This window comes from Diuraphis noxia, unplaced genomic scaffold (genome assembly GCF_037042655.1).
Source record: "Diuraphis noxia isolate RWA-SAM2 unplaced genomic scaffold, SU_Dnox_SAM2 contig0004, whole genome shotgun sequence".
NCBI lineage: Eukaryota > Metazoa > Arthropoda > Insecta > Hemiptera > Aphididae > Diuraphis > Diuraphis noxia.
The window spans coordinates 46,413,717-46,438,972 of NW_028301714.1; the positions used below are offsets into that span (position 1 = coordinate 46,413,717).

Genomic DNA, 25,256 nt, shown 5'->3' on the forward strand with positions numbered 1-25,256 from the left:
TTTACTCTGTAATTTCTAAAATTAGAGTGAATTTATTTCTTATAAAATCAAATTTCATGGAAGTAAATATATTTCGTTTATCTTTAATTAAGGAGTAAATTAACTTGATTAATATTTATATAGTAATCTACCCAACATTGCCAGAGTGTGAGATACTCAGGTGCAATTGTTGTTTAAATTAATTAAAGCTAAGTTTTTGGTCTATAGATTTTTGCAGAGTAGACATTACCCAGCTTTAAGTACATCACATATTACAGTAGTACAATATTAATATCAGCTAGGTAATAAGGTACCACCCATTTCAGGACACAAGACAATTTAAAATCACAGCATTTTAATTTATTTATTTGGAAGAAGTTGACGACAACTCATATACACGCTGTCAAACGGAAATTGACATTCTATATTTTGAAAGTGTGCAAAATAAGTCAAAGAAAAAAAAAACAATTTCAAAGGGCGTATTTAAACATAATGTAGCGTGTGAGAAATATATATATATTAGAATATCATACATAGATACTATTATATTCTATTATTAATGTAGACGCATTATAGTTTAAATAATACGAGTATATTATATTCTATTATATTATATATAGGTAATATATTTATAAAACTTACTTTATAATATATACGCTTGAATCTGGTCCTTAACGTTAACGCACAATTTTTATTGTGAATTTTTGTTTTTAATCATTAACAGCATAGAGAAGACAAAGTTTATATAACAGTATACAATATGATGTGTATCGTATAAATTATAAATATCATTTAAGTACTATATCTATATATGTATATGTATATGATAATAAAATTAATAATCGTAAGTATAAAACGTATATAAATAATAAAAATAATAATAATATGGAACAGTATTGCGTATATATATGCGGTATATTACTCTAAAAGATTAAGAGTGCTATTGGTCTTCCTCAGCTGAGCTCTCCACGGAATGATTTTGGCAAGACCATCATCGCTGTCCGAGTCTTTTGCGTTGTTATTGGAGACTTGTTGCTGTGACTGCGAAGGAACCTGTGGCGCCGTGGATTTTTCATCTGTTGCCGCCACTGATTCATCTTCCACTACCGGCTGATCGTTTTCCTTGTTCTGGCCGTCTGTCGCAGACTCGGCAAACGTCACCTTGGTCATGACACTTGATGGTGGTTTCCCATTGTTCGACAACCTAGGCAAACAAAGACTTTCTGTTAGTGAAAATACAACGAAACCACTCGACATTTTTAGTTTCAGATAAGCTATTTACTTCCAATATTTTAACTGACCAACAATATAAAGACAAAGTTTTGTACACTTTACTTCTACGGTAGTGTCAGTTTTTCTTTGGTTCGTATTCCATACATCATTTCAGTTTTTTAATTTTTCTCAAATTACATACATACATTGTTAGTGATAAAAGTTTACAGTCTATTTTATTTGAGATTTCAAACGTAAACAACAAGGAATATCATTTGGTTTTGTATTATAATTTAATACTGTCATAAAATTTTTCTTAGTGATACCTAACTAATAAGTCAAAAATTATCGGATCGCAGCTGCAAGAGTTTATTTAAAAATTTAAACAGACATTAGCGCTTTAGTTTTATTATTTAGTTAAAAGAATGAGCAACTACTTAAAAATTAGTTGGGCTAAACCGGCTTAAGATTATCTCACATTAACCCTCACCGGAATAATGAACCATATAAATTATATGGTAGTTCACCAACTCCAGACAAATCCTCGGAAACCCATTAACTATGCAACAAGCACTTGGCGAAGATAACTCCAAAAACATATACAATTTTTTCAAAAACATAGGCTTAGCAAAATTAATTTAGAAAAATAATTGAATGTACATATACTCTACAAAATCCCTCTATTGTCAAACATAATGTGTCCCTATAGCTTTAAGATCAATACTCTATGACTACTATTTTGTATTTTGTGTTTACTGCAGGCTAATAACCTCAGGAGTTGAAGCCTTATTTAAGTAAAAAAAAAAAAAAAATTATATGGTCTAAAAACATTCCTGTGCGTTTTTTCATACCGGTTTAGCATAGCGAATTTGTTTAAAGTACTTATTGCATCCCGTGGTAAAAATTCCTAATTATTGTGGGCTATGCCTCATGTTTTTTTTTTACCATACCTATGAATTTCAGCTCATGTTTTCTTTTGAGTACATGCAAATAAAAATAGAAAATATAAAAATAAATATTATATATCATGGAACCTTCCTTCATGGAACTATCCAAGTTTATTACAAGAGCTATTAAATATTGTAATTTATGTATTAAATAATGATAGAAATAGTTGATTTAGGTAGGTAACTATTTACATACTTCTGTTTTGTAGGTTAGGTTATCATTTATAATCCGTTTGTTTGTCTTGGGGAACAACTGTAATTAATTTTATTGGAAGTATTCCTCGTCAGATTAACTCGGATATAAAATAAGCTCTTTTCAAACTGTTGAAAATGTGATAATGTATCTTGTTTGACGTGTATTATCGGACTCTTTTAATATGGATTAATTTGTAAATTGCGTGGGTATGTAATAAACACTAATATTTTGTTTAATTTATGATTTTTATACCATCAAAAAAATTGTTATCGAAATTGAATTTGTTCAAAGACTGTATATTGACAAATGAACGATGCTTGTTATATTATTATCTAGTTTAGATTAATTAAAGACAATTAGTTTTTACATTTTAATTTTAATTCACAGGCATAACGAAGTACACCGCACGCGCACACACGACGAGGTAAAGACTGGCTACATTTTCAGTGAAAACAACAACAGCTGTACACTCGCGGGAAATCAAACCGTGACGACGACAATTTCTACACCAACCAATTATCTCAATGATTATTGACTAGTAATAATTAGACGCTGACGAAAACGTATAGCTAGTCATTACTTTATTAGACTCAGAAATTTTTCAAAAGCGTACTTGTCGTCTTGTCTCTTGTTTTGCATCAGTTGCCGTTTCCACGGTGGCAAAGATTGCAAACGTTTTTCCTCTGCCTGTCGGGTAAGCTCCTCTTCCATGTCCTTTCGCGCCTTTTCCGCTGCCTTTTTAGCCATCATCTGACGCTTCCACGCGGGTATCATGTTACCGTTGGCGTCCTTTTCTGGGATCTATAAAACAAACATTGACAACATAAATAAATATTCATTTATTACTATTATAGACTACCTCCTGGTTGATATTGTGGTTGTTAATTATTGTTATATATGTTTTTTGGTTATTGCCGTTATTGGTTACAATATAATGTACATACTAAATTAAAATATAAATTCTGAATATAGCTAAACGAATATGTTTCAAATGATAAACGAGTGCATCCTACATTAAACATAATAAAGTATAATTAAATAGAAACATAAGGTAATTAACAACCGACGAGAATCGCACGAAAAATAACATCATTGCCCGTCTTGATGTCTAACATATAAGGTGAAATCGCGTATAATACATACAGCTTTCAGATATTTTTATGCTTAGAGTGAAATGTGTGTAAATGGAATAGCAATTGAATATTGCATTGGTTTAGTCACGATTATGATTGACGGTATGTGAACAATATATATCAGATTAGCGTATAGGTAACAAAATTAAAAATGTCCTACATATTTTATGTTTTTAATGAACTTAAATCAAGAATTAAAAAGCGTGTATGTCATGGATATCGCTCTGCTGTACAGTAGGTTACAAGTGGGTTACTGTAATGGATGGAATTAAATTTGAATCCAATAATATTATATCATTGTATACGAAAAACGATTCTGAGCGAAGACGGTTTATCTGTCTAGGATATAATATAGATTATTAAAAATTTTCAAATCTTAGATTTAAAAAGAAATTTTTTTATGAATTTCTAGCTTAAAATAATTTGTGGATTTTCATGATTTTTACGAATGTTGTCAAAATTCAAACTTTAAATGCTTATAAAAAAAAATGATCTCTCTAAAGAACCAGATCAAGAACATTATCTTTCAGAAAGATATTACATTTGATACTTTTGAGTAAGTTTTAGAGGGGGAAAAAGTGTTCACAGAATAAAAAAGAAAAAGAAATAAACATCATTATAAAACCATTTCATTCCTCGCTCCGCTCAGAATCTAAAATAGTATAAAATTATTATTATGGTATTGCAAATAAATTTTTAAAAAAAGGTATGAATGAATATTATACGAATCATATTCTTTCCATCTTAATTTATAAAAGTTTACAATCCCTATAAACCATAATCTTCAATCTGGTTTTTTGTTAGATTATATATAAAAAATAATAAGCAATAAAATCGTTTATAGTTAGAAATCAACCTGTTTTTGATTCATACTACTTAATAATTATTAGAACGTGAGTAATTAATATTTTTTAATGTTTATAGTGTAACCATCAAATGTAACGCGATGGAGAATAGACTAAGAGCTACTAGTATTCAGAAATAAGTATTTTTTTATGATACATGCAATTAGAATACTGAATATATTATCAAACTTAATAAATATTGAAATATGTAATTATAGTAATTACCATTTATCCGAAAAAAACTTATACTATAGTAAGGGCGGTAATATTATAGGTTTAATGTAACCAATACAATTTTGAATATGAATATTATAATTCTGCGTATATGTATAAATATAATAAATAAATACTAGTTACATAGGTATTATATGATTATATTTACCTGGTCTATGATATTGTCGGGCGACAACTGTTTGGTGATCTCGTTGATCTTTTGTTTTTCGCTCATTTCGTCCATTTTGACTTTTTCCACTTTCATCTTTTTAATGCCGTTAATATCTTTTGACATTTTTAATTCTGCTATCAGATCTTGCCTCTGTGCTTGTAACGGAGGCACAGCACCTAATGAAACACAATAGTAATGAGTAATAGCACACTGCACACACATCACACGAGTCAGTGAAAGCCGAAGAAATTGTAAACCATTCCCATAAAATTGTTATTGTAATATTCGTCTAATTACACGCGTTGTTATTACATTATCGGACTATATAAATATGATACAGAAACTAATTCGAGTGTATCGCATTCTTCAAAAAATCAATTATTATTATTTATTGTGTATAGAAGTTTATGAATGAATATCGAATTTCTATATAAACGGTATAAGTATGCATTGCATTTGCATATCGATTTTATTTTAAACCGTTTGATGTATATATTTTTTCAATGTTAAGATAAAGTGTCATTAATGAAAATAAATATAATTTAGGCTTAAATTTGACTAAAAACGATGAATAATAGCCTAATTTGCTGTTCAGTAAGTATACAATCTTAAAGAAAATAATTTATCTCTTCGGTAAATTCGACACAATTTTCACCAAAATACTTTCAACTCTATATTATTACATTCATTGGAACAATTATTTTTTTTCAATTATTTAATGATTCATTTCTGAAGTGTTCAAAGTACAAACACAGCTTGATTTTTCGTGTTTAATTTTGTGACTACTAACTATGCGTCAGCTCAGTATTTATAGTTGAATGAAACACCGTTTTAATGTTGGTAATGAAGTTGCATTTTGAAATGAAATAAAGTTACCAGGTCGTAAAAATAATTAAAATTCATCATCAAAACATCATAATACAACACAGACGATTTTACAAACTGAAAAAATTCACAACGCCGTGGGATGTATAAATGTAATTATTATTTAAGATTAAACGTTGAACGAGAAGAATATAATATTAGTCATTCATTTTCAATTACGATTCGTTATATTAATGTCAATATATTCGTATGGTAATATTCCATTTGTGTGATTTATTGAAAAGAAAAAGCTTACGAATGATGGACTTCTAATTTTTAAACTTTTTTTTTGTAAAGTATTCGATGAACTACAAAATAAATAATGAATTTCTAATTCCAAAAAATCTGTTAAGGTAGGTTAGGTTAGGTATCTGTATAAACTTATAGATTAGAATTAGGTTTAAATTTATAAAACCGTAGGCATGAGAAATAAAATTATAATAATTATTGTACTAAAAAATATTTCATTTTCCGGAAAGTCGATTCATTTTCACGAAAAACGTATACGAAAATCAACAATAATTATTATTTACCGGATTGTTTGTCCACGTTGTTGTTGTTGTTCTGCATGATCTTCACGGTGCCCGGCGTCTTCTTGAGCTGTACGCTGTGCAAATCGTGTATGCTGATCGCGGCCAACGGCTGTTGCAGGTGTTGCTGTTGGTGTTGGACGGCCACGGACAGTTCGGACTTGGTTCTGTGCAACGGCGTGTTTGCGGGTCTGACAACTTCGTTCGAGTCACCGGTATTGCCACCCGCACCGCCGCCGACGATGCTCTTCAGGTATTCTGAGGGTTTAATGAGTCCTATGTCATGGACGCCCGTGGCCGGGAACTTTGGCGGAATGAACGCCGCTGGTTGCTGAGGTCCAGTCATCGCCGAGACCAGCGCCCCTCCGCCTTCCGAAGATTCTCCTGCGAAGTATAAGATGTGACTTACCGACCGTGCGTACTTTATCTGATGGTGGTGGCCGATGTGTGCCGTTGGTTAATAGCGCGTGAAGCTTTTTACATTTTTTATTTTCTTCGTACATTATGGGTACACGCTTTTTGCACACACGAGCAAAGCGTGGTACAAAATATGCGATAACGCTCGAGCACAGACACAGGTACTTAATATATTTGATAAATGCGCACACGTCGATAATTGGCGAAAGCCAAGTGAAATCGCTCCGATTTTTATAGGATTATTCTCTTTTAAACTGTATTTAATTAATTTAATTGCACTTGAAACAAGTCAATTAATATACTATGATAAAAATCGCGAATATTAATTAAATATAAAATTAATTAATATATGCTCAAGAACCGGATAGTAGAATATTTGGTTGAATTTTAGAGGGGGTATTAATATTTTTTTCAATTACCTTATAGGTTAATTATTAAAATCGTGGAAACACATCTTTCCACCCTATATCCATGTTTTTATATCATAAATAATATTCTTAATTGTGTATTAACAATAATATATAATATTTGTTTAAAGGACAAATATTACCGTTAATAATAATCATATAAAATATTACAGTCGAGTCGTGATAATGCGAAAAACTTGACAATTGAATTTTATTATATTCTCTTAGAAATTAATTTTGATAAATTCGAGTTAGGTATCTCGAAACAAACCCCCCCCCCCCTCTTTCAATTTGACTGTATATCTATTATATAGTTTTTTAATTTCTATAAAATGTCTGTATTTCCGGACGAGGCCAAAGATATAAAACTATTAGCACCCAAAACGACCGACCAAAATTGAATCTATTTTTTTTTTTTTTGTTAAGCCCGTGACGAGAACTGATGACGTATCGCGACGTGCGAAATTATATTACCTGCAGCGCGTACTACTTATTCGACGGGTGTATAGTGATAATAATATGATATTATAAAATATTTACTCGGATTGCGGACTGACTGCTGTTGCACGTACACGTACACCTGTCCGTGGAAATCGTTGACAGGCATTGGTGGCGGGGGCGGTGGAGGACACACGCCAGCCGCCGGTTCTGACACCACGCGCTTCAGCGGCGTCCGTTCCTTGTGGTGGTGAACGGCCGCGTGCAGCGGCAGCGTGTGATGGTGGTGTTGGCCCGGCAGCTCCGGGTCCGAGTCTTCGGCCGAATGGCTCACGTCCGAAGGCGAGCCGCTCGACACTCCCGACTCTGTCATTATGCATAAGACATCACGTTTAATTTTAATTTTCATCATACTTTATTATTTTGATATTGTACTTCAGCCGGGGGCGTAGTTTTATGGTGGCTATAATAGGTGAGGTTCAATATGGCACTATTGAGTTTTATTTTAGTTAAATATGAAAATTTGTATCAGTATTCACAGACCTAGCTTTTTGTATTTATGTGTATATATATTTCTCGTAGTTAAGTATATATAATAAATAAATTCATCAAATACGCTTAAAAACTGGAAAATTTTTTTAGTTAAAACAATTAAATATTGAAGTTGTATTTTAAAAAGTTACTTATTTTTAAAAATACCGGTCTTTTTGATATTATTATCAATTGTAACAGTGCCCACATTGTATATGTTTATCAGACAAGATCGAAATGATCAGTGCAGTATGTTTCACCGTGTCTAGCTGTAGACCGATTATTAATTTGTATGGTGTTATGGGTAGACCGTGTAGATAACATTATAATTTTTTAATATAGTATACAATTATAAATTATAATTGAATTATAACGAAAATCCTACTTTTAGATTTTTGAACTTCCTTGAAAGTTGGAACTACTTACAGTAGATGAATATGAAATTTAGTGATAAAATATTAAGATTACGATTACTATTTATAACAGGTAATTAGGTTGAACACGTGTATATCGTAAAGATATAAATACGTAAATAATTTAATATTTTAAAAAATGTATAAAAAATATTATTACTTAAAGAGTATGAAAGTATTATACATTCGATTTGAAATCAGACCTGACATCAGTTGTAAATGATTAAGACAATTTAATGATAAAATCGCAGAATAGAATAAAATGTTTTATACTAGGTATATTATTATATTGAAATTCCAGAATCCGGGAAAGAAATTTATCAGAGTAAAATAATTGGTTATTAACGCTGTAGGTGGTTTAAATTTTTAAGTGATCCAACTCATGTAGCTGTAGGATATTATAACACACTATAATAGTAATAGCAGTAAAGAATAATTATTATTATACGGATGTACAAAATAAAAACAAAATCGAGTGTTTACTACGAATATTTGCATCACCAGTCTCCAAGTCTTGGCACGAGTATGCTTAGGAAAGTGACTATATTAATATTATAAGAATATTGTGCAAGTATGAAATATTATTATACTATGTTAAGTACTATAATCTAGTTATTTAGTTGATTAGACGAAAAATTAATCTAGTTACGGTTGATACAACTGTGATTATCACCAAGTATAATACCCTTCCCCATTTTAAAAGACTACATAATATTATTCTAGAAAGAAATATGTAAACAAAATGTAGTTGAAACAATCTTCTATGATGCAGTTGGCAGTTTATATAGAAAAAATGTAAGATTTATTTTATTTTTTTAATATGGAAAATGTTGTCCACCGAGTATACCAATATTATTTGTTTATCATGATCAAGGCAAGGATTTGTATGCAACAGCATGTTTTTTTTGCGACTTCTGATTATTGATTTTGTCAGTAATGTCCACGAATCACCTCATGATGAGATGAATGGTGATGGTGTTTTTATTTTGCATGTTTTTGCATATTTTGGATAAAATGCATATTAATGCATATATTGAATAAAATGAATATTATTGCATATTTCGATTATAAGAACGCGAAAAATACATGTTTTATAGTATATTTCGTAATTAATATTTATAATTTAATATTAATATTTTTTGTAATCGCTTTGCTATAATTATTTTTTAATAAAATGCGAATTAAAAAAAAAATAAAAAAATATTACTATTTCATATTTAATTCTAGCTCTACTGATTAAAGTATAAAACTTGGTTTTTTTGTCAAACACAAATTTTATTTTTACAAATACAATCCTATGGTACAATAGGTATGCGATTAAAGATCGAATAGTTTGACGGAGAAAGATAAACACAATTAATAAAAGTATGTCGGTCAATATAAAATCTAAGATAGAAATTAAAATGCATATTTTACAATTTTTTATTGCATACAAATCCTAGCCCTGATCATGATATAGGCATAGGTCTGCATCGTCTATTCATTTGATGATTTGCGACATCGCATAATGTATAATTAAATGTAAATAGTTAGCTGCTATATGAATATTATTACTTGTTCATAGAATTGAACAGTTTATTGGAATAAAAATAAAACACCAGCCAAGTCATATATTACTAATTGACTTTTTATTTTATGATCATTGATTATACTTGACACGGTGACATCGAATAATTTATTTTCACTTGTACGATTTTAAATATTTAAGAACAGAACTGATAACAATGATAAAATAACATTATTATATTGTAATTTTAGGCAAATATTGAAATTAAATTACATGATGGCGATTGGCAATGCTCAAAACCGTTGTTCCTCAATCCTCTTTCCTCGTTGTATTTTTTTCCCAATAATATATCATTTAATCATTAATTATGTTTAATATAATTATGAGGTAATCAATTGCTCAATAGAAATAAAATAATAAGCTGATTACATACGCATGACAATTTGTCTATAACTAGGTAGGTAGTAACGAGTAGGTACTATAAGCAGACTCGACATTCAAAACTGCGTGCCAAACACCAATAATTATAGTTAACGTAATTAATATTATAATGCAGATATTATTTTTAATTTTTAATTTTTAACGAATTCAAGAAATTAAATAGTATGTTGAGTAATATTTATACTGTAAACTTTGATTGTGCATCATACTCTGCATTTATATTATAAAGGGTTTGGTAAAATAATAAAATTAAATCAACAATATTACGTACCTGGCGTCATTACACCGACTGGCTCGTAGCACTGAATCATATCAGGCGATCCGTTGACGGTGACGTTGGTGATCGTCGCACACGACGAGTTGATCAACTTTCCGTCGTCGACGCCACCACCATTACTGGTATGGAGCACGACCACGGACGAACCGATGACTCCAGGCGTGCCACCGCTTCCGCTGCCTGTAGAGCTCATGGAACCGGACCGGCTGTGGCTACCCGAGTCCCGGCTGGGGCTCTTGGACTCTTTGCCGCGGTGGTGATGCTGAGTGTGGTGCAGAAGACCCACGCCTTCGGCCCGTTGCCTCACCTCGTAAATGTCCTCGTAGTCGTTTTCGCCGGCCGCAGTGCCTGGGTCGCTGCCCCGATCCGACGACGACGAGCTGAGGTTCTCGTCCGATCCGGCACCGGAGCTGCTGTTACTGCTGTGCACCTCCACCTTGACTGTGAACACGGAAAAATCGGGCGCCCGAAGCGTCGTGGTTAGTGGCGTGAATGTGCCGGCTGGACCGGACAGCGACGTGACGTCGTGCCGGGCTTCTGAACCACCGTGCCGGTCGCCACCCACCCACCGGCGCCGCTGCAGCAGTCGTGACGGGCACGGCGAGAGCGCCGCGCAAAGGTCGACGGCGACCATGATGTTGTTACAATGTTATTAATATTAGGTATGGTTATTGTCGTCGGCGGCGGCGACGTGTAAACGCTGAACGGCGACTGCAGCGGCACAAACAACTCATATAATTATATTAAAATGTGATATTATTCTATAGCAGTATACACCGGTGGGCACACGGTGACGCCTTTTTTTTTTGTTTTTCATTTATTATTGTTTACTTATATCTTAAACCACTTATCTAGACACAGATAACGCGCCCGACAGACGAGATAACGCCGGCATAGGCACTCTCACCGCGTTGTGCCGCAAAAAACGATTGCCTGATTTCTCAAATCTTACCACAGCATTTTGGTATTTTTCAATAGCAAACGGTCGTTTTAATAATTAGCGCTTGCGCAGTGGTCACGTGAAAACCTATACCTATCATATTGTGTCCTGGTAAAACAACCTCGTTATCGTTTATTTATTACGTTATTGGTTATAGTATATAGGTATTATTACATGTTTATCATACTGCAGGTATGCCGTACTAGAACGCGAAAGTGATTAGAAAAAAAATGCGGCCTACACTCGATATAATGATATAACGAAGCGGCGACCCATAAACGAATGCAATATTTTTGTCTAGTGAATACCATGCGTGAAAACAACGTTATAGAGAATTTATATTTTATTGACGTTAAACGCGCTTCAATGAAACGACAGACAGTATCTTTTCGATGTAAATCGATAATATTTCAGGAAAATTAGGCTCAAAAATACTTATGTGACGTATCAACACGTCGTATTTGCGATGGTCGCGTTACACTGCTGCTTGCTTCTTTGTTTAATGCATTATACACAATATGATTTTAGTTAGTACCGGTTTGAGTACCGGTTATGCCCGGAAATGTATTAAGTCATTAACAATGGTATTCTCATATTATTTAAATAATATTAATTTGTTCAACTTTTATTCCACTTTAAACTTGTACCTCACGTCTTATAAATTCCGGCTTTAAGAATGAATTCCTCTAGATTTTCGGTCACAATGATAAATATGTATACCTAGTATAGCTAATGAGTAATGAGAAACGAATGATTTATTGTCGACCGCCGACTATCGATCCCATATCATTCTACTATAAACGTAGTATCTTTCATTCTTTGATTTTATATTTTTCAACTGTAGAATTAAAATTGTAGAAATTACCTAAAGCTACTTCCTTTCAGTGCATATAGGTTCATTTTTTAGATAGGTGTTACAATGATAGATTTCATAATGTTTCATTGTCCCTTATTAAGTACATAATCTCCCAGCTCGTTCCTTTTTATATATTTTCAAAAAACAATACTCTCTTCTCTGCCATAGATATAAAACAATTAAAAATATGATTCTTTTCACTAACAGTTGAACTATCTGACATTCCTTTCAACTTCATTCCTATTGTTTTAATTAACATCATCTTGCAGTTGAATTACTTTAACTGTTCTTTGAAGTCCCCAATGTTCCGATTTAAAGTATTTTTTTTTTTTATACCGTTCGTACTAATATTATCCTTTGCGTGGTATAATTTTATTTGTATCTATACTTGAATTCTTTTTAATTTTTTTTTAACCAATCATAGTCTTATTATGTAATTTTTTTTTTATAAATTTCAATAAGATGTATTATTATAATTTATTGAAGTGACAACTTATAATATAATAAATAATCTTCCGATCGGTCGGACGTCACCTAGTCACGCCTAATATTGTCCTTTACTATTATAGTGATGTATTATAATAATATCATGTCTAGTAAAGAAAAATGACAGCGATCGTACGTATATAAGCTGTATTCGAATTTTATTATTATTACGCGGGCGGTAGCATTGTAAAACGCGTGTAACGTATAAGGTGAAAAAAAATCCGCCATAATAATTTAAAAAAAAAATTGATGTACACTTTTAACGAAAACTGAAATATAATAATAATGTAATATAATATATAAGCACACTTTCGTATGAACAACATTATAATAAAATAGCGCGTCTTACCGGTCATAGTGTTGAGGCCAATGGCCGGCTGAGGTGGCGGCGGGGGAGCGGTCGTGGTCACGTACGACACCGTCTTTGCCGCGGTCTTGTCCGTCGCGAATATGTCCTTCACCGGGTCGTCGATCACTCCGTTCGGGTTGTGCAGGTAAAACGGTCCCTGCGGCTGCGGCGGTCTGACCGGTTCGACGGCCTGCAGCACGGCCGCCGCCGAGTTGACTTTGCAAAACTGCTGCTGCTGCTGTGGCGGCGGAGGCGGTGGTGGCGGCGTGCTCACGACATACAAACCGTCTTTGACGGCCACCTTGCCACGTCCGGTCCCGTTATGCTGTTGCTGCTGCTGCTGCTGTTGTGGTTGATGCTGATGATGACCGCCCACTGTGGATGGGGGGTGGAGGTAAAACGGTTCCTGACTCTTCTTGTAGTTGACACAGTCGGCAAACGAGCACTGCAACGACAGGCGTACAATACTCAATTAATACCATATACAACACCGGGGACTCGGTCACTCGGGAAGACCAGTTCGATAATATGTTGCATATAATTTATAATATGCTTAAGTTATATTTAATTACTTTAGTATTATTTATCTACAATTATTATTTAATAGGATTTAAGCGCAACATTTGTTTTTTTCCCTGACCTTTTTATTCTATTAATTCTGTACATCTACGTATGTAAATCGTACGTTCTTATAAAGTTAAAAAATTCATAATAATTTGCGTGCAAAAAATTGTATGTGGGTAAGTATATAGAAGGCGGGTAGTCAGTCACGTGAACATTTCAGCGGTGTTACGGACGAGCAGCAGAAGTGTGTGTCCTGCCTGCCAAACATATAGGTGAGGTATTGTTATATTATGATAGTGTAGTATATTTGGTGTTAACAATAATATAATTGGTGTATTAAATACACAATAATTTAACAGCTGATGATTATGAAGAATTTAAATTATTTAATCAACTAAATGTAAACTAAAAAAATAATGATATAATGTGTATAATTATTACATATTTCATCTCTTATAAAATATACCTACAAACGAGAGAGTCATTTGAAAGACAAATACACACATAATATAATACAATATAGTTATATTATTATTTATTTACATTATTATAGTAAAATACACTCACTCGTGTTTTTGGTTCTTCTTTTCGACATGTACAGCCCAACAGCCTGCCGTTCTTTTTCTCGTCGTGATAATCTGGCATCGTACCATGTTGCACCAATATGTTCAGACACTGCAAATACACGCACACACATAATATAATATTACATTATTAACATTTCGAAAGGGTATCGGTAGGTACAATACATACAATTCAAGACGGATTATCGCATTATAAACATATATATAATGTATATCGATGGATTTCACAACACTTACTCACATATAAATATATAATATATCATAACTATTACGTGTAAGAAATGATGCAAACGACAATTAATTTGCGGTTGACATATCGAGTGCGTATTTTTTATTTTTTTTTGGCCTATACACAGTACACACATTGCGAAACTTCTGACTATGGGATAAATGTTAGGGCGTAGTTATACTTGCATTGTATATTTTTGTAATATTATATGCACTCTAGGGTAAGTACTAAGTATATCTCCTGCTTGATAATTGGTACTTTTATATTATGGTGCACAGTGGGGAGATTAATTTCATTATAATATTGAACATAATATATTATATAGTTGGTTAAAGTTTCAAGCTTTCGTTTTTCTCACGTTATATGGCTTCACACATAACATCATAACATCGTTCTTTCACTAGCCATGATGGATCAAGGTCACCAACCATCTAGAGAATCGCATCAAGAGGTTATTGGAACATGAACGCAAACAGCGCAGACGCCGGAATGTCCGTTGAGCGTTGTCGATTTCACCGTGCGATGAACACTATAGTATCATTCACCCATGGTCATCATAATAGCGATATAAATATTAAAGATCACGGTCGTGGTATTTAACGAGCCATGGAAATAATATACATTTAACTGCAGCTGCAGACAATAATTAGGGTTAATAATTAACTGGGTGATGATGAGAACAAACACATTTTTCTTGTTTATTTGACGCCACCATCAACGCTATCAGAAATTCAAAAAATTATTGTTGTAAATTGTAACACAATATAGTACCTAAATACGACAATATTACAATTGACAAATGCCGATTGACGACAGGCGAAAGGTTATTAAATACGCTTTGCTGAATGTCTGTACGTCGAGTAATAATATTGTTGATGCGTGAAATTGATTTTATTTACCAAATATGCCGATTTACAGAGACTTCATCTGAAGAATTTGACGTGGGTCAGCACTGACTACTGAGCAACAACAGAAAAATTGGGTATTCAGCTTATAATAATAATAATTAAATTATTGTGCCTTCCTCTATATAATATAATGTTGCATACATGGCCGGAAAAACGATAAAAGAGAAATTGAAATACGCACGCGCCTTCTCTATTCACATTTCTCACATACGAAACCTAATAATTATCATCGTGATCCACCGACTATGATAGACTACCACGGATATCAATAAATTTGTGTTATTGAATTGATGTCGATGGGTCACGATAAAACAGAGATTACCAATAATATTAACTTCGGGATTTAGAAGACTGATATTTCATGACATGAAAATAAATTCACGAATCTGTTTTTCTCGCATGCATTTCTTAAAAAGAAAAATCACTAAATTGTTTCAAATTTTCAAACCAATGTCTTAACCATTTTGTTATTTTGTGGACCAACTACAACATCATTGAGTATAAAACACCTTTTTTACGACACGATTGAGAACATTTTTGCGTATCAAAGGATATAGATATATAAAAAAAAACCTACATGATTAAGCACAAAAAAACTCTGTAATATTTTCATTTTCATTTTCAACCTATATTATACAAAAAATATTTATTTAAATAATTATAATACTTCAAAATATTGTAAGAGTCAAAAGTCTCCGATAAAATAATTACATTATTTGGTAAATGGCCATTTCACTAAATTTTTTTTAAACGTTAATTTTTATTATGCCAAATATAGATATTTTGTATTATAATACTTGTTTTAAACTTTACTTTATTAATTTATTATTTTTCATTAATTTAATAGAAAATTGTATTTGACAATAATCAAAAATATTATATCTATAATTTATTAATCAGTAGCATTGTCATTATTAAAATCATTGTGCTCTGCTCACTGCTAGCGTTCTGTTTAAGTTTTGTATCATAATAATACGTGAATATAATAAATTACGAAATTTCGGAAATGTAAATATGACAGCGTTGCATAAAATATCCTGTGCCTAATCGTGTTGCTAAAAAGGGATATGCTCGATTCCCGATTGTGCTTTTCCGTGAGGATCAGAGTGCCCATCTTAAAATAATTGGTTTTTATAGTTATCTATCTATGTATTATACTATAATATTATATTGTTTAATGCAGCGGTCGCCAATCGGTGGTCCGTGGACCACTGATGGCCCGCGTGAAAATTTAGGTGATCCGCGGAAAAATTTGAACTTAACTTGCAGTATTATTTATTTATTATTGTAATATAAAATTTAATTAAAACTTAAAACTGTTAGGTATAAATATATAATAATAATATAACAAACGTCTTTTTGTTAATGACAACTTATTGTTTTTCTTTCGGTTTGTCTTTTCCTTATTATATATTTATACCTAACAAAACTTTCATCATAAATAAAAATAAAACCTTTTTTATTATTTTACATAATATATATTTTTTTATAATATTTTGATGCAACATTTATCAATAGTAGTACAGTATTTATGTAAAAAAACTATTTTAAGATATAGATGGTCCGTAGAATTCAGAATATGGTTTCAGTGGTCCGCAAGGTCCAAAAGGTTGGCGACCGCTGGTTTAATGTATAGATATACTGCGTGATTGAACATATTTACCCCTTATTTTGTTTTACATAATGCAATTATTAATTATTATTATTATTTCAAAAGTTAAAATTTGAATAAATTCATTATTATAGGAAAAAATACAGGTGAGCGTACTTGGTAAATAGTCGTGTAATAATATTGATTTTATAAGACGTTCCTTGAAAAGAATTGACCACAGAAAATTATCTTGAAATTCTGAATCTATCATCATTAAAGGTTAAAAATCAAATTTAGCATTAGTCGCAAAAATTGGTTATGATTAAATTATAATTAGGTATTAGATCAATACATTATAGATTTTACTTATTTTCTCAATAGATTATAATTTTGTTAAATATTTTGCCATTTTGGCATTGGATTTTTAAATAACATTTTATTTGTTATTATATTTTTTTAACAAATACGCCTAAGGGGCTAAGCATCAAAAGAAAATATGGAAGAAAAAGTACGGGAGAACATAAAAGCTGAAGGCAAGTTCGTAAAATGTTCGCTTTTTGTTATGGTAAAAACAACTCAAAGTCGTATTATTCCTATTAAGTTTTATATATTAACGTTGATTATTGCTTACCTCCATCTGATGATTTTCTGCTGCGTCGTTGATTGGGCTTTTTCCGTATTTGTCGACGACCAGATTGGCGCCGTGCCTCAACAACCACCGCACCGTGTCTACGTGACCTCTGCTTGCGGCGAAATGTAACGCTGTTGCACCATCACCATCTCTGAGGTTTGGGTCGACTCCTTGATCTCTGACCTGTTCAATCACACATACGGTGCGCAATGCATAATATTATAAAAAAAACAATAATAATAATAAATTTTCGACAATGGTGATAATTACTAAAGTATAATAAATAATTATTATATGCTAAACAGAAAAAAACAACACACATAATAATATATCAAGCATTATCCACCAGGATAAGGATTAGACAAGATCTATAGCAATTACTTTATAAAAATATTTTTAAAAAGAATAACAATACCGCCGAGAACGTCGAAACCATGACGAAACATTTCGAGGTTCACTGATATAAGCGTGAAAGACAGCGATTTCGTGTTTTCGATATTACTTGTTATTTTCAATATATATATATATATATATATATATATATATATATATATATATATATAGGTTTATTATAATAATAATATACAGTATATACACAAAACCCTCGGTGCAGAAATGTATATAAATGAAATATGCTAACACGATGATTGATCAAAATTTGTTATTCTCAGTAAATAATGAATAATGATTCTAGTCATACAAACTCCCCAGAATCAAAATGTAAAGTACTACCTATTTCGTTTTTATAACTCTTCTAGATTTTTTTATTGTTATAACTTGTAAGTAAGCACTTGGCTTTCACTGAATTCCAATGGAAGTAATGACTTTGTTATGAAACAAGACGTTTTAAAGACATATATTTGTATAACATTTTAATTATGGTGATTATATTTTAATGATTGTACAGTTATTAATTATTATATTAGATACCGTAAAAACTACACGAAACTAAAGATCAGTAATTTTTATTATGAAAGTTGAATAGTTATAAAATATAAAATCCCACGTGCAAATACCGACAACTTCCGCAATATTTTGTAAGAAAATTGAAAAAAAAAATCGCACATTTAATTTTTATTATATATAGTTAGTAAATAAGATTCATAGTGGCTATATATAGTCCCTACTATAATATATAACTAACATAAACGTTCTATAATAAATCATGCTAAAGTGTGTGACATTAGTAGAACTTATTATTATATTATGTACCCGCAGCATAACTGATTGCGCAGTAGGTCAACAACTTTAATCATGCAGGAATTAAGAACTACTAGTTAAATGTTGAATGTGACTTTAAATGGGTAAAAATATGTGGAAAAAATGATTTATGTTCCATTTATTCTATTTATTTATTTCGTCTAACGCGATCAAACCTTCCACATAATAATATAATATATAACATATGCATTATACAAGACATTTCAAATAATTGTATCGTTGAGACGCGGAGCCTTAATCGGAATACCGTCGTACAATATTAGTAGTAAAATGTTGTACTCACCATCCACTTCAAACAGTTGAGACATCCCATTTGGGCGGCTGCGTGCACTGGGGCCATGCCGTCTTTGGCTCGGACGTACAGCGAACCACCAGCCTCGAGTACGAGGAACTTGAGTACTTCCAGGTGTCCCTCTTGTGCGGCCAAGTAAACTGGCGTGACATCGTTGTCCATCTGAGTGTTTGCGCTGCAACGAAATACATACGATTTATAAGTATAAGTTAAACACAGATCACACAGACACAGTATAAGACTCAACACTGCACAATCGACACGCACAGACAATATTCGACAAAGTTCTAACACGCAGAGTTCACAACATTATTATTAATTTGCTGTGCAGTTAAAATAACGAGACCTGGAAAAGGAGGTCGTGAAAGGACAAAAGGATATAATTTTGCTATTTATTAGTGTACGGCATATTAGGTGTAGAGTCTTGAAAAAATAATAGTCAATTTATTACGCGATTATCATATTACAAGATGGCGCAGGACGTCGATTTCGTGGTATTCCAATGGTGCATAAACCGACAGAATCGATTATTTTCTATATATTATATTCTGTATATGAGTGTATGATGCATGTATGATAGTGTACGATGAGTTTAATATATATATATATATATTCAAATATTTTAGTGATTGTGTGAAATGACTAATTTTTATTGGTCCCACCGTCACGTCAAAAATCGTGTCAATTACCTAGCATATAGACAGCAAACCGGTCTACTTATTCATGAGTTCGTAAATTAATGACACTCGAAGAATCTACAATATGTATGAGTATTATTTGAACTTTTTTACCAATATCTTCTTATACTTCAAACGGGCTTGATTTTCACATAATTTATTCAGTTATTGTTTGTTTTCTATTTATGTATGGAATTTTTTTTACACATTTTAAAGTCAGTAGTCAACAAGTTTTTTTTTAATTCGTGACAATTTGTAACAGATTGAAATGATCATCAATTTACTCTAAGCTTCTACCTACTTAAGGTTGTAGATTATACATTCATTACTAAATTAAAAACAAATGGTTGTGTAAATTATTTATTAAAAATATGGAGTAGGATGATTAATTACTAAATTTATTCGGAAGTAATTAAAAATAATCCATTTAATAGGTACGTATAAAAAAGTATAATACTAATTACTTTATGGTAAATATTGGTATGAAACCGCAAATACCAATAAGTGGCGCAAATTTTACCTTTGCTCCTATAATAGTCGAACATATAGTCGATAAAAGTTGTATTAACACATAACAAAAGTATAAAAAAATGTAAGCTAATTATGTTTTTTTCCATCATCATACACTTAATTGTATGTCGTGATAAAGAATATCAACTATTCAATCGTGCGTCATTATTGTTACTACTCAATTATAAATTTATAACATTCAGTGTTTCTGCTGCAGGTCACCTGGAATCAAACAGGTCGTTTTAGGGTTACTTGACCATAGCAAGTCCAACACGGAACAAAACAATAATATAATAATTTTTGTACAATCCCCGTCATAGCTATAGTGAAATGTAATTATATATAGGTATATATACAATTGTAGATCTGTACGAAAGCGTTATAATATGATTGAAACATTAAAGGTTTAGGCATTATTACGTGATAGAATTAATGATATTTCATGAGGTTAGTATGTTAAGTAACACTTATGATATTGTTCGATACATGCAGTGAACCAAAGTAACGGGGCATTAGTACCCTGCAAGTATACGGCATCTGACAAGGCATAATTAAGAGCCCGGAAATGATGTAGATTTCTCATGGTAGTATACTGTACACATAAAGGTTAAATTAAAAACCTATACCTATTATAATATATTTATTTCATATGAAATATTTCACTGCATGAAATTTGGTACTCACTATTCATAAACTTTGAGCACGCCCGTTAATGATATTCGATGAAATAACGATACATTATAATATTATTTTTTTTCACTAGGTAATTTGTATAGACCTACTATATCGATATAATCGTTTATATAGACTCTATATTATAGAGTACAGGTGTTCTCGTGATTAAACGTTCTTAGATATGAATAATGAAAACAAATTATATATATATATTAAATTTATATTGTAGTACAGCAATAAGTCGTTTTTGTCGGAATGCGTAATTGATTAACCTGCACATGGGTATTTTTGTGCAGCCGATTCGACATTAAAACGTGTCTGGAACACGTTTTATATTTGTCGACGTATAAAGTATATAATATACCTATATTGGACTCTATTAGGTGTTCGCAAACTATATGAACGACCATTAGGCGGTTTTTAGGTTGAAAAATCAGGTTACCGATCCGGAATCGTTTTATCAGTTAACGCGGCGGGCAACAACACTACACGCTTGTTAGCTTTGGAGAACGATTCGCGTGTCCGTGGCAGGCGTAAATAATAAAAATAAAAAGTGCAAACATTATGATGTTAACATTCAAAGCGGTCACAACGAAACACCGAATGCTTACTTTGGTGTATTTATTTCACAATTATTATAGACGGACGTGGTGGAATACTAACAACAACAATAAATTCGTTTGTTTGTATACTTAATATTTGACGTTTAAAAAGAACATAAAAAAAACCTATGGGAAAAATTGTATGCAGGTACGCGATTCTCCTCTCATAGGTAGACCTAATGGGCAACGACATGACAGTGGTTTACAATAATCGGAATTAATATAACTTTGAATGAACATCTAAATAAAATTTGAAGCAACAGATAATATTATAATATACTGCTATAATTACACATTTTTTGTTTTTGTTTATTATTTATTTAAAGTTATTCTTTTGTCATTTAAACATAGGGATACAGAGTAGTTTTTGACATTTTGTAAATCAGATGATGGTAGGTATAAGAATAAGTAAGTAAGCACTATGTTTTTTTTTTGATATACAGAAAAATGAAAATTATCACATTACGAAGCAGTTGACATTTATGCAATTTTATTAATTATACAATTACATAAATACAAGTTTATTGATTTAAGATGTCATGATAAATGCACATGGCACCAGTGGTACCAAATGGAGACTTTAATAATTACAATAATAATGTCGTCTAAAAATGAGTGCGAGTCGTGAATTTATTACGAACAAAATCGAACTAGGAAATTAAAATCAAAACTAATTCTGCAAATAATATTAGTATTAGGTTGCAATATTATTTAGTATATTATGATTTGTGACGATGCCATCATTCAGCCAAATAGCTGCGTATATAGGTGATATAATAAATAATAATGTTACTTATATAAATATTTTATTTTAATATAATATACATATACCTACTCTGTCGTTATTACGACCATTTATTTATGAACATTGAGCAGTAGAAAACTCCAAGTGCGTATCACTTATGCCACCATAAAACGTATAATTACGTGTTCGCACTGTTATACAGTTACTGTGGTAACATACGAATGCATACCTATACCTATAACGGCTATAAGTATTAAATTAGTGTACTGTGTACAATATACATAGGTTCCCAGTCATGTGTACCGTTTCTAAAATCTAAATGTACACAGATTTTCAGTATTTTCATTAGATTCATTATTAACTATTATTAACTTGTTCTTTCTTTTTTTGAGAGTATTATAGTACATTTAAACATCACATTGTATAATTGTATTATTAACATTGTCTAAATATTTTTATTATTATTACAAAATAAAGTTTATCTACAATCTGTGTTTATGGTAATACAGTAAGCAAACGAGACAAAAATAAACACAAAAACAAATAGTATGAGAGAAGGGAAGACTTCCATTTGTGGCAACCTGAGTGTTTAAAAATTAAACTTGAAAATAGTTTGATAATTTTAAAAACAAAATTGTTTATGCTGTTATTTCATTATTGGCTTAACGCGCCTTAATATTATGTAAGCTATATTGCATTAAATATAGTTATTAATGGGAATTTAGGAGGTTCTTGTATTGCTAACTAATAATAATAATTATTGTGTGTTACATATTTGCATCTACTAATTTAAAATAATATATTGCTTTAATAATTCGTTAAGTATCGTTACAAATTTTCGCTAACTTACTTTTAATACAATAGTAGTCTTTGTTATCGCCATTAATAGTTTTTATTTAGTTTAAATAACAACAATTTTGTGTAACACAATTTATTAACTTAGACATCATCAAAAAGCTATATATTTTGGTCGTCTTTCTTCCAAAATATAAATAATAAATAACACAATAAACCTATTATTGTTTTGTCATTTAGATTTTTTATCGATAGAAGTTAGTAGATCAGACATTTATTACAAATAGACAAAACGATGTTCCGTTAATCTTTTCATTGCAATAAACATCATCGTGATCACAATAATTTCGAAACACATGTACCCCGTACGCCATTATACCTACTATATTACATAGAATAATTTTAAACGTGATGCGCTATTGCTCTACGAATGAAACTTCTATTTGTTCGATAGATATAAAATATGGAACTAAAAATTGTTTTTAATTCAATTCAAAAACGAGCCCGGCAATATAATTCCATAGATAATATAACAGCAGTAGGTAACGTTAATTAATATCGATCTTTTGGCTGCAGTGTAATGTTTTGTATTAATTATCGAAATATATAGGCTGGGACAGGGAATTTATATATTTTATTGTAAAACAAGTTGTGTTTGACCTTAGGTCTGAACTCTAAAGTATAAAATATTAAATAATTACAATAAAACAATTCAAATAAGCAAAATGCAATTAATAATTGTTCAAGAATGTCTTGTAGTTTGTAAAAAATATATGTATTAATGCATTATAATATTGTTATTTAGTTTTTAATGTATGTGCATGATTGTAAACAAATAATTATAATTTATTAGTGTAAAAAAAGGTATGCTCATCATGGTAATATTAAATTTCCTATTCGTTATCATCAGTGCAGACCAACGATGATTCGATCAATGCGACATTTCATTCGAGTGGGCGGTTCGAAATTCCATAAATTAGTGAAATATAATATTATGGCATGCGGCCATCACCTCAACAATTTTTGTAATATTCCATAGGTTAGTTGTATCGAGCATACATAAGCGGATATTATTTAAAAGGTTTAATAAATGTCGATAAATTAAAAACGTAATGTAATAATAAATAGGTATATTCTGGAACCTGGACAAAATCGACTGCTCCATGAAAATGCGATATAACTGTGCAGGTCCTAAACGCTATGTACAGTATGTAGGAACATTCCTTGCGCAAACCGAATCGGTATGTAAATTTTCATGGAGAGGTTTTCTCGGGCTAAAATAAGACGATGTCTTGTGTATGCGTGTTATTACACGCATATACAGGTACTGAACACATTATAATATTATTATATTACCATGTATAAGTGTGTCTGTGTATTTGTCTCCGCTACAATTCCAATATCGGTCAATTGGATGGCATAAAAATAGTTTTATATTCATACAACCGAGACGCGCCAAGCCATTACACGGGTAATTGCAACGCGACTGGTCGTTGTCCGACCGATCAGACTAACAGTTATATTCTGCGTGTCTGCCGCTATAACGTATACTACGCTACTATTTATGTTATTATTATTATATTATTATATTATATATGTGTATACTTTATGCTGAGAATTTTATGGAGAAAAAAATACACACACACAAACACAAACATATACATAATCCACCAGAGCACCAAGATGACACACATTTGGAGACGTAAAAAACATAAATACACATATAATTTATTATAGTCATATATTATTATATGCACAGGATGAATTCATAACCAATATTATTATACTTGTGCATTGGACGAGAACTAAAGACTGCAGTGCCGAAGGGCACATGATCCGTGTATAATTTTTTTTGAGAAAAAAAATAAATATCAATGAAATAATAAGGTTAATATACTTATAGTGTTTACAGTTCGACAAGAAATTCTACTGAGTTTTATGATTTTTAAATCTGTCAAGCGATATAATTGTTATTAAAAATGAATATATTAGGTAGTAAAATAAGACGGGTTATTTTAATAATAATAATTTTAAAAAACAGTTCACATAAAGTGTTTTCAAGTTTAAATCTTGATTAAT

The 25,256-nt window shown here is 31.4% G+C and overlaps 1 protein-coding gene across 5 annotated transcripts in view; it reads right to left on the bottom strand.

Annotated features, from left to right (window-relative positions):
- Positions 1 to 317: 317 nt before the first annotated feature.
- f (espin protein forked) overlaps positions 318 to 25,256 on the bottom strand; it is a 73,369-nt gene continuing 48,430 nt past the window's right edge. For 4 of the 5 annotated variants that reach the window (XM_089225615.1, XM_089225616.1, XM_015517537.2 and 1 more), the window contains 10 exons: positions 19,165 to 19,348; positions 17,661 to 17,843; positions 14,285 to 14,392; positions 13,154 to 13,598; positions 10,517 to 10,963; positions 7,456 to 7,719; positions 6,095 to 6,475; positions 4,695 to 4,873; positions 2,948 to 3,135; positions 318 to 1,183 (listed from right to left, as the gene is read on the bottom strand). In XM_089225615.1, the coding sequence (XP_089081741.1) occupies positions 898 to 1,183; positions 2,948 to 3,135; positions 4,695 to 4,873; positions 6,095 to 6,475; positions 7,456 to 7,719; positions 10,517 to 10,963; positions 13,154 to 13,598; positions 14,285 to 14,392; positions 17,661 to 17,843; positions 19,165 to 19,348 (2,665 nt within the window). In that variant the 3' untranslated portion in view covers positions 318 to 897. Of the gene's footprint in view, positions 1,184 to 1,205; positions 2,838 to 2,914; positions 3,136 to 4,694; positions 4,874 to 6,094; positions 6,476 to 7,455; positions 7,720 to 10,516; positions 10,964 to 13,153; positions 13,599 to 14,284; positions 14,393 to 17,660; positions 17,844 to 19,164; positions 19,349 to 25,256 lie in introns of those variants that run through there. The other variant, XM_089225614.1, reaches the window with a different exon arrangement.